The sequence below is a fragment of the Balaenoptera acutorostrata genome, chromosome 9, assembly GCF_949987535.1.
Source record: "Balaenoptera acutorostrata chromosome 9, mBalAcu1.1, whole genome shotgun sequence".
NCBI lineage: Eukaryota > Metazoa > Chordata > Mammalia > Artiodactyla > Balaenopteridae > Balaenoptera > Balaenoptera acutorostrata.
The window spans coordinates 7,171,795-7,181,456 of NC_080072.1; the positions used below are offsets into that span (position 1 = coordinate 7,171,795).

The 9,662-nt window shown below is 58.5% G+C and overlaps 1 protein-coding gene across 3 annotated transcripts in view; it reads right to left on the reverse strand.

Annotated features, from left to right (window-relative positions):
• The window catches only part of SCYL1 (SCY1 like pseudokinase 1), a 12,395-nt gene extending 3,630 nt beyond the window's left edge, over window positions 1–8,765 (reverse strand). For all 3 annotated transcript variants that reach the window (XM_007170945.2, XM_028163653.2, XM_007170944.2), the window contains exons 1-9: window positions 8,584–8,765; window positions 8,091–8,231; window positions 7,758–7,880; window positions 7,451–7,677; window positions 6,923–7,013; window positions 6,691–6,846; window positions 4,184–4,342; window positions 2,752–2,859; window positions 1,875–1,988 (exon numbers count right to left, since the gene is read on the reverse strand). In XM_007170945.2, the coding sequence (XP_007171007.1) occupies window positions 1,875–1,988; window positions 2,752–2,859; window positions 4,184–4,342; window positions 6,691–6,846; window positions 6,923–7,013; window positions 7,451–7,677; window positions 7,758–7,880; window positions 8,091–8,231; window positions 8,584–8,694 (1,230 nt within the window). In that variant the 5' untranslated portion in view covers window positions 8,695–8,765. The remainder of the gene's footprint in view (window positions 1–1,874; window positions 1,989–2,751; window positions 2,860–4,183; window positions 4,343–6,690; window positions 6,847–6,922; window positions 7,014–7,450; window positions 7,678–7,757; window positions 7,881–8,090; window positions 8,232–8,583) is intronic.
• Window positions 8,766–9,662: the final 897 nt, after the last annotated feature.

Consider the following 9,662-nt stretch of genomic DNA (forward strand, 5'->3'; position numbering starts at 1 on the left):
CCAACCCCCAACCTGGTCCTGGCCCCTACCCAGAATGCTGAGGAAGGCGACCCCCATTGCTTTGCACCCCTGTCTCCCATCCCTCTCCGTCAGCTCTCTGTTGTGTGCACTCTACTCAGACTTTCACAAAAACACCTCCACATACACTCTCTATCAATTAGCTTGGGTTGAGGTCACCAATGATCTCCATGTTGCTAAATCCAAAGGCCAATTCTCCATCCTCACCAAACTTGACCCCTCAGCAGCTTTGACAGCCCCAAATTCTCCCTCCTCCTCGCAACTTTGGTCTCTTGTTCTTCCAGGACACCGCCCTCTCCTGGTTCTCCTCTGACCTCACCTACTGCTTCTCAGTCTCCTTTTGCTGAGATCTTACTGTTCAGACACCCCAGAGCTACTCCTCAAGCCTTGTCTCTTTTACACCTCAGCCTAGGCGAGCTCACCCATCTCACGGCTTCAAATGGCCTTGTTAGCTGACCGTGCCCAGATGTGCACCTCCAGCCCAGACTTCTCCCCTGACCCTCACACACATAACCAGTGCGTGTCCACCTGGCTAACAGACACGCCAAGACTGGGCCTGACCTCCTCCCGCAAAACTGTTCCTCCCAGGGACTTCCCTGGTGGCCCAGTGGTTAAGAATTTGCCTTCCAATGCAGGGGATGCGGGTTCCATCACTGGTCGGAGAACTAAGATCCCACATGCTGCGGGGCAACTAAGCCCGAAAGCCACAACTACTGAGCCTGCAAACTCCGGAGCCTGCGCACCACAACTAGAGAGAAGCCCACGCGCCGCATGCTACAACTAAGACCCGACACAGCCAAATAAATAAATATTTAGAAAATGAAATGAAACAAAACAAAAAAACTGTTCCTCCCAGTCTTCTCAGTAAATGGCAACTGAACCTTCCAGTTGCTCAGGCCAGAAACCTTGGAGCCATCCTTGACTCCATATCTACCCATCACCAAATACTGTCAGCTCCACCTTCACAATGCTGCCCCTTCTCTCCACCTGCTGCTACCACTCAGGTCTGAGCTACTGTCATCTCTCATCTGGGCCACTGTAATAGCCCCTAACAGTGTCCCAGCTTCCACCCTTGCCCTGACAGTTAGTTCTCCACACAGCAACACAGTGTTTTGCAACAGGTCAGATCAGGTCAGTGCTCTGCTCAGTCCCCCAGGGTTCCTGTCTCACTCCCATGAATGCATCAGCTCCCTGACATGCCCTACGAGGCCCTGGCCCCATTACCTCTCAGACTCCACTGCCCACAATCATGCCCCTTCAGCCATGCTGAACCTCTTGCTGCTACTCCTACATTCCAGGTACATGCCAGCCTCAGGACCTTTGCACATGTTGTTCCTTCTGCAGGCAACGTATTTCCTCCAAATCTCCTCCTTCACCCCTTTTCACCTTTTTTCCTTAAACGACATCTCCTCTGCAAGGTCTTCCCTGATCACTGTTTTCAGAACTGCAAACTCTTCTCTTCACACTCTCCATCGCTTTCTAACGTAATATATTTTTTTCTAATTCTGTTTATTGTCTGCCAAGCCCCCTCCCCCTCTCCTCGAAAAGAAACTCCAAGAAGGCAGGGAGCTTGGTCTGCCTGTGCATACTGCATCCCAGCACGGGACACTGGGCCGGGCACAAAGAGGCGCTCAGCGATTGTCTGCTGAACGGAGGACTATTGGTCATGCCCATCCTGTTCCCCCCACCACCTGCCGAGCTGTACCCACAGCCTGGACCTACATGCAGAACAGTGCTTGCCCCTCCTGTAACCTGCTCGACCCACAGGCCAAAACCAAGGCCTGTGTGTCCTCTGATGAGCCCCCTCTAAGCCTCAGAAAACCAGAGGTGGCCCCTCTGGGCCTTGTTACACCCACCTTGACTGTCTGCTCCCGGATGGCAGGGTTGGTATCCAGGAAGCCATGCACGACATGGGGAAAGATCTGGGTGTTGACTGTTGGCTCATCAAGGTACTGGATGAACTGCTCCATCTGTGGTCCGGGTTGGGGCATGAGAAGGCAGTCAGCCCTTCTACCCCTCACCAGAGACATGGGACCAGCCTTAGCATGGTTTCTCCACCCGGCAGGCACTGGCTGGCCAGGGGAGTCTCCTGAGGCCCCCAGCTCGCATCTGGCCTCAGGCCCACGTGGACTGGTGAGGCTGCCAAGAGGGTGCTGAGAAGAGCCAGGGACCGGGAGCTGGAGGGCCTGGCCTCTGGTCCTGCTCGGCAGGCTAACTGGTCACACCCCCTCTGAGAGCCTCCAGCGCCTCGTCTTTAAAGAGGAGTGCAACCCCTGCCCAGAGAAGCACCGTGAGGAAGGCTGGTGTGTTGAGCACCGGAGAGGGAATGATGCCTGGAAGCATGGGTGGCCCCCACCGTTGATCCCATCAGTCCTGTCTGATGCTCCCAGCTGCCCTGGGGTTGGCAAGAGAGACATTATCCCCACTCTAGAGGGGACCGAGCCAGGAGATTGGGCGGCGCAGGGGGAGGCGTTTAAGCCCTGCAGCCCGGGCGGGCGGGGCATTCCCAAAGCTGCCAATGAGCCCTGTGATTATCTTGACTTCCTGAGAGCACAGCCCCGCTGGTTCCTCACCGGTGTGTATATTTCAGGGAGGGGTTTCTGGGGTCCCTGTGTAGCCGGTGCAGGGGCTTGAGCTACCAGCCTGGGGCTGGAGGTGAGGAGGGGGCCTCCCCTGCAGCCAGGGTGGGGTCTGGGTGGGGTGGAAGCAGGCAGGGTGTGCCGTGGCCCCTACCTGTTGTAGGAGGCGGATACGCATGGCCCGGTCAGTGGATGAGAACATCTTGACCACGACAGGGATGATCTTCTGCTGATACTCCTCAGCGCCGAGGAACTTACCCACCTGAGAGGAGGAGCAGGAAGAGGGGCTCAGCTACGTCCACAGGAGTGAGATGACTTCACTGGGCTCATTTAACTCCCTCAGACTCCCTGCTGATTTCCCAGGGTGGGAACGGTGAGGGCGGTGGGGTGAGGCAGGTATATCCTCAGCAGCCCCTCTGCCCGTACTCCTTCTCAGTCAGCCCTGCCCTTAACCCTTCTGAGTCAAGGCCTCTCTTAGGAGGCTCACAAAAGCTCTGTGCCCTTCCCTATAATCAAGCAACTAGACACCACATGCACACAGAATTCTGCCTATAAATTCTGGGGGTTCTCAGCTCCACAAGATTTACTTGCTGTCTTCCCCACTTCCCGCATGCCAAGGTCCTTTGGAGAAAGGGTTCTCCCACCGAGCGGGGAATGGCAGGCGCCCCGGTAACAGTGGGCTGGGGTCTGAGGAGGGGGAGAGGATCCAGCCCCTAGAAGCCAAGAGGGCTGAGCGCCGAGAGGTCAGGAAGGAGGAAGGAAAGTGAGGTGGTGAGCAGGTGATCCCCTGGGCCCTGGGAACCAGAGTGCCCAGGTCAGACTGGGGAGGCTGTCTTGAGGAAATGGAGGAAGGGCTATAGGCTCTGAAGGAAGGAGTGTCTGGAAAAAGAATTTTGGAGGCACAGGGTGTCCCTTCCCCAGGGACGAGAAGTCCCCACCACCTCCCTGACAGCTGGTCAGGTGGCCCTGGCTTGCTGAACCACTGGATGTGAAAGCTCCTCCTCGGGACCTCCCTGGTGGGAAGCAGTTAAGAATCCGCCTGCCAATACAGGGGACACGGGTTCGAGCCCTGGTCCGGGAGGATCCCACATGCCGCGGAGCAACTAAGCCCATGCGCCACAACTACTGAGCCTGCACTCTAGAGCCCGTGAGCCACAACTACTGAGCCTGCACTCTAGAGCCCGCGAGCCACAACTACTGAGCCTGCACTCTAGAGCCCGTGAGCCACAACTACTGAAGCCCGTGCACCTAGAGCCCGTGCTCCGCAACAAGAGAAGCCACCGCGACGAGAAACCCGCGCACCACAACAAAGAGTAGCCCCCGCTCACCACAACTAGAGAAAGCCCACGCGCATCAACGAAGACCCAACGCAGAGAAGATAAATAAATAAATAAAATAAAAAATAAAGCGTATATATATATTAAAAAAAGGAGCTCCCCCTCACGTGGGCTTGGATCTCCCTGACCAGGCTGCCCCCTCCCAGGACACCCGCGAGGCTGACCGCACCCTTGGCCTCTCTTCTGCCCTTCAGACCTACTCAGCCAGTCTCTGGGCCCACAGTTCCTGAGGCTCCAGGCCCCACTCACCTTGAACAGGGGCGTGAGGACAACAGCCCCCGCGTTGCCAAACTCGAAGGCGGTCAACAGCTGGGGCAGCACCTTGTGCCGGCAGAAATCCTCAGGGAATGAGTCTAGGCTCTTGCTCAGCTCTTGGAAGAACTTTTGCTTCTCGGCTGGCTCTTTGATCTTGGGGAGCGTGGACAGGATGCAGGGAGCGGGAAATCAGCCTGGTCATGGTCCCGTCAGCCACGGGCAAGGACGGGGGTCACCTCCAACCCGAAGGCAAACTTAAGCTTGGGGTGCCAGATGGGCTGGGTTCAAATCCCAACTCTCCCATTTATTAGCCGTGTGACCTTAGGCGAGTTCCCCCACCTGTAAAATGGGGTAGTAACTGTACTGTCTCACAGAGCTGTGCCGAGGATTCAACCAGAAAACGCACATGAAAGCTGCCCGGCACACTGGAGGCGCTCAGTCAGTGCCCGTCATTATTGTCACTGCCACCTGGCCTGTTGCTGTGAAAGCAGCCACTAGGGGGATCAAGCCCTTTATCAGCGTTGCCTCTGCTCCTCAGGACAACACAAGGTGTGAGTACCATTAACCCCATGGCACAGACGAGGAAACAGGCTTAGTGAGGCCAAGGGGCTTACTCCCCCACCCTGGGCCTGGCTGGGTCGGGCACACCTGCAGCTCTGTGGGTGGAGGTCGTGGCAGGCTGTGGAAAGGCAGGGATGAGGTGCAGTTTACCCCCAGAGCTCGTCCTCCCACTGGGCCCGAACAGGCCAGGCTGTCAGCTCAATGGTCTCCTTCAGTCCTCCTAACCTCCCCGAGGCTATAATACCCACAACTCACATTTCCTGAGCACAAACTACGCGCCAGGCAGGTTACGTGCTAAAACCTTTACACAGATGAAATAATCCAACAAGCAAGCTGAGGCACAGAGAGGGCAAGGAGCTTGTCCCAAGTTACACAGCTAAGAAGCCGTCAAGGAAGGGTATGACCCGGTGGTGTGGCACCTCTGCTGTGCTACACGCTGTGAAGGAGTGCTGTCATTCCCCCATTCACAAAGGAGGAGGCCGAGGCTCAAGGTCACCAGGCAGGAAAGGTAGGGTGTAGATTATAACCCTGTCCTGTATGCTTCCAAAGTCCCTGTGCGCTCTGCTGTACCCTCACCACCAGAGCCGCTGCCTGGGCCAGAAGAGGTGACCTCCAACTGGGGTTGGGGAGGACCTGGTTGGCCCTTGAGCAGCTCAGTCTAGCATGGGAGGCAGGCTTGGTGCTCTGACGACAGGGGTCAGGGGAGCAAAGGCCCAGAGAGAGGCCAAACCGCATCCAAGGTCGCACACTGAGAGAGTCACAGCCGGGCTCTCTCCACCGCTGCGCTCAATGATGGGAAGAGGGGCCGCTGGGCACTGCCCTCCCACGCTCTCGTCGGGACCTGCCAGAAACAGCCTATTTCCTGTGGGGCACATATTAAGGAGAAGGGCAGCCCGGTAGAGCCAGCCATGTGAGAAGAAGAACTCCATGTAACAGAGCTCCTGCTGCCCCTACACTGCCCAGGAGGCAACAGGGCTCAGCGTTTCCAGCACCTTCTCCTTCAGCTCAGGTTCCCATCCTCGGAAGGCCTCCCAGCCCCTATCTGAGTCAAGATTGCACAGACCATCGAGGTCTGTGGAAGTGTCTGTCACTCCTCCCCCATTCCAGATTCTCAGTCACCTCTCTGTGTGCCCCACACAAGCCCGGGTCAGAGCGGGTGTCCAGGGCAGAGCCTCCCTCCTTCATTCCCTACAACAATGCTATGGGTCAGCAGATACTATAGTTATTCTCATTAGGCAGATATGGAAACTGAGGTTCAATGAGGTTAAGCCGAGGGCTCCCTCCGCACCATCTTTCCATTTGCTGTTCTCTCTGCCTGGAACATTCTTCCCCAGTTACCATCCCCATGACTCCCACCTTCACACCCTTCAGGTCACAGCTCAAACATCACCCTTGAGAGAGCCCTTCCCTAAACACCCCACCCTCACTATTTTCCTTCCCGGCACTTATCCACATTCCAGGAAGCACAGCTTTCCTCATTTATGGGTTTTTTGTCCCTTTCCCCCAGTGAGAGTCCCCAAGGCTGGGGACCTGGTCCATTTACCCCCTGCTAGATCCTTGAGAGCAGGGATCTGGGTCTGACTCGCCCTCCCCACCCTGCTACCCACACCACAGCCCAACATCAGGGCCAGGGCCAGTTAACAGAGTGCCAGGAGCAGTCACTAAGCACCCACTATGTGCCAGAAACTACACTATGCAATTCAAACTCACTGACTCCTCACCCTGCTCCTTTGAAGTAGGTGCTGTTATTAGGACTGAACTTCAGCCAAGAGAAGTCACACATAAATAACAGTTGGACCCAGGGTTTGAACCCAGACAGCCTAGCTCCACAGTCCGTGCTTGTCTCCTGGGGTCTAATTATCAGGGAGCCTATGAAGTGGGGAGGGGGCACAGGGGTGAGGAACGTAGGGCCAGAGCCCAGGGTGGGGCAGGGGACTCACCTGAATCTCTTCCAGGAAGAGGTTGATCTCCACAAAGCGGTTGTTCATGAAGCCATCAGGTGCCCGGCAGTTCTGCAGGAAGCGGGCTGGGTTGGGACGTACCTTGGGGTTGGCTCCGACCAGCTCACAGTAATGGGGCACCAGTGACTTGGGGATCTGTGGGAGAAGCGTCAGGGTCAGGGCAGGGGCTGGTTGGCTGGTGGAGAGGGGCTGGGTGGGGTCAGACACTCACCTTCCCAGGGTTTCGCAGGGCAGCTGCACGAGGTAGGGGCCCATTGAAGACTTCCCAGATGAGGCAGCCCAAGCGCCACATGTCAGCTGACCTGAGGCAGTGACCAGAGCTGCTCAAGGCCCTGCCACCTGCCAGCCGAGGCCTCCAATCCACCCTGGGCACCAGGCACTCACTGCATGGCAAACCCTGGGCTGTGTTCCTCAGCTAATCCTCCCATCAGCCCCGAGAAGTAGGTTTCATTAGCCCCATTTGACAGATAAGGAAACTGAGGCTCAGAAAAGCAAGGACATCCACCCCAGGTCACACAACTTTCAAATTCAGAACGACCTGACCCCAAAGCCTGTGTTTATCCTGCCCTACATCCCTGAGGATCCTGGGAGCAAGGAGTGGGCCCCACCCTGAGGACCCTAGTTTCCTCCCAAGCCAGGTGGCAGGGGACAGGGGAGTGCCAGCTAGTCTAGGGGTCCTGAGGCTGCAGGGGCTTCCAGAATAGGGCAGGGTGGGGCATGCCCCCCCCCAGTCACCCACCACTTCTCTCTGACCGCTCTGCCACTGCCATCAGCCAACTCCGGGGGATCATACTGCTCAAGCTCCGGGATCCCCTTGCGGGGAGGTCCCCCACCATTGCCCTGGGCTGAATACATGTAGTCCAGGCCCCCAAGCTTCCACTCGCCAGCGCGGTCCACGAACACAGCGGCCATGCAGACATTGTTGTGGATGAGGCTGCAGTCATTGACCAGGAAGCTGAGAGCTTTCTGGGGGCAGAAGGAGCCATCACAGCCCAGTAGCTGCAGCCCCCCACCCTTGCTCTCATCACCACTGCCCCCCACCTCACCACAATTTGGTGTAGCCCCCAGGAGAGCTCCAGCTCCTTCAGGTCACCAGCCTCCGCTCGCGCCTTGAGGTACGCTCCCAGCGGGGTCACAGCCTCTGTCACTATGTGGAGGCATTTGTCTGTCTGAAGGGGACACGGGGTATCAGGGAGTGATGGGGCGAGAGGAAGGCGAGATGAGAGACATGATGGGGAGAGGGGTGGAGAAGGGGAAGTCAAATCTGGGGGGCGCTGGGTCAGAAGGGCTGGAAACCGGCAGGAAGACAGAAGACAGGACTGGGAGATTGGGAAAAAGTGAGGGGCAGAGATGGGGCAGACTGAGCAGCAGGTAGGTACCTCCAGCCCATCGATGTAGGCCAGGATGTTGGGGTGCCGGAGAGTTTTGAGGCGCTTGAAGGCAGCTTTGGCCACCTGGGTCTGCTCTTCGACGCCGGGCTTCACGTCATACACGAAGATGGACACCGGGCTGCCTGTGGCCTGTGGGGGGGCGGAGCGGCCTCAGGGGTGTGGGCCGGGTCCCGGGCAGACCACTCCACCTCCGAGATGGTCCCCGGAGCTGGTTCAGTGCCGGAAAGGAAGGGCCGCCGGCCAGGTCTCTCCCCAAGTCAACCCTTGGGGACTGAGTCGGGCCCACGTAACCCTGGTTGGGTCCGCCTGTCGGTCCCTCGGTCCTTCCGCCCGCCACGTCGGCACTGCCCGTCCCCCTCCCCCGGCCCGTAGCCCTAGAGGCTCCGCAGCCACGTCAGGCGGGCGCAACGCGGCGGAGCCGGCGGCGCTGACTAGGCGAGACCGAGGTCGGCTGCGGCCTGCGGAGCGGGGCCGCTCTCACCTTCTTGCGGCCGCGGTGCAGGACCCAGGGCCCGGGCGGGCCGCCCTCGGGGAGTTCCGGGCTGAGCTCAAACGGGAAATCCCGGACCGGGTCCCGGGCAAAGAACCACATCGTCCCCGCCGCCGCCGCGGGATCAAGCGCCTCAGCTCCTGGCCCTCCGGCTGCCCGAGCCGGGACGGGGCGGGGCGAGGGCGGGGCCGGACCGGGCCGGGGGCGGGGCTACGGTCGGTTGGGGCGCAGCCGATGGGCGGAGCAGGGGCGTAGGGCAGCCGGGAGACCACCCCTCGGCCGGCCACCGGGCCTAGGGCGCGCTGGCTGGGAGCCGCCAGTTACCAGCTGTGGCGCCCTGGCAGGTCACCCAAACTCTCAGCGCCTCTGTGTCCTTAAATCTAAAATGTGGGTGGTAATAGAGTCCACCTCCCAGCGTTATATAAGGATTAGAGCTTGAGAAAGGGCAGAGGATGGGGAAACCGAGGCAAGGAAGCTGAGAGATAGGGAGACAGCTGGAAGACGAAGTCGACAGACAGACATGAAAAGGGTGCAGTGTTCAGTGGGGAAAAGACTTAGGGAGGGCAATTGTACCCAAGCCAGAGTCTCTGTCCCACCAGCCAGTGGGCACCTCCAGGATCCGATGAGGCATTGTGTTGGTGGAATGAGGAAGTGACCAGGGGAGAGAGGCACAAGGAAGCAGAGCCCCGGAAAAGGAGCGTGGTTGGGGAGCAGAGAGTGAAGCAAAGGCCCTGGGAAAGTCTAGGAACCCTGGGATGGGGGAGGGGATCTGGGGAGGGAAAAGGCAGTGATCCCAGGAAAGGAGAAGGATAGAGGAGGAACAGCCCAGCAAGTCTAGAAGAAGCCAGGGGGCCAGGAGGGGCTCCTGCTCTCCTGGGCCCAGCAGACTTGGCTCTCTGGTCTCCAGGGCCAGAATCTCCTCCAGGTGCCCCAATTGCCTGTGCAGATAGGGGCTGTCTGTGGCAAAGTGGTGTCAGAAGCTCAAATGCCATTCATACTGATGGAGACCCAGCCCCTTAGCTGGACAGAGTCCAATGTCCAGAAGCGGCTGGGCTGGCAATGGCTCCTCT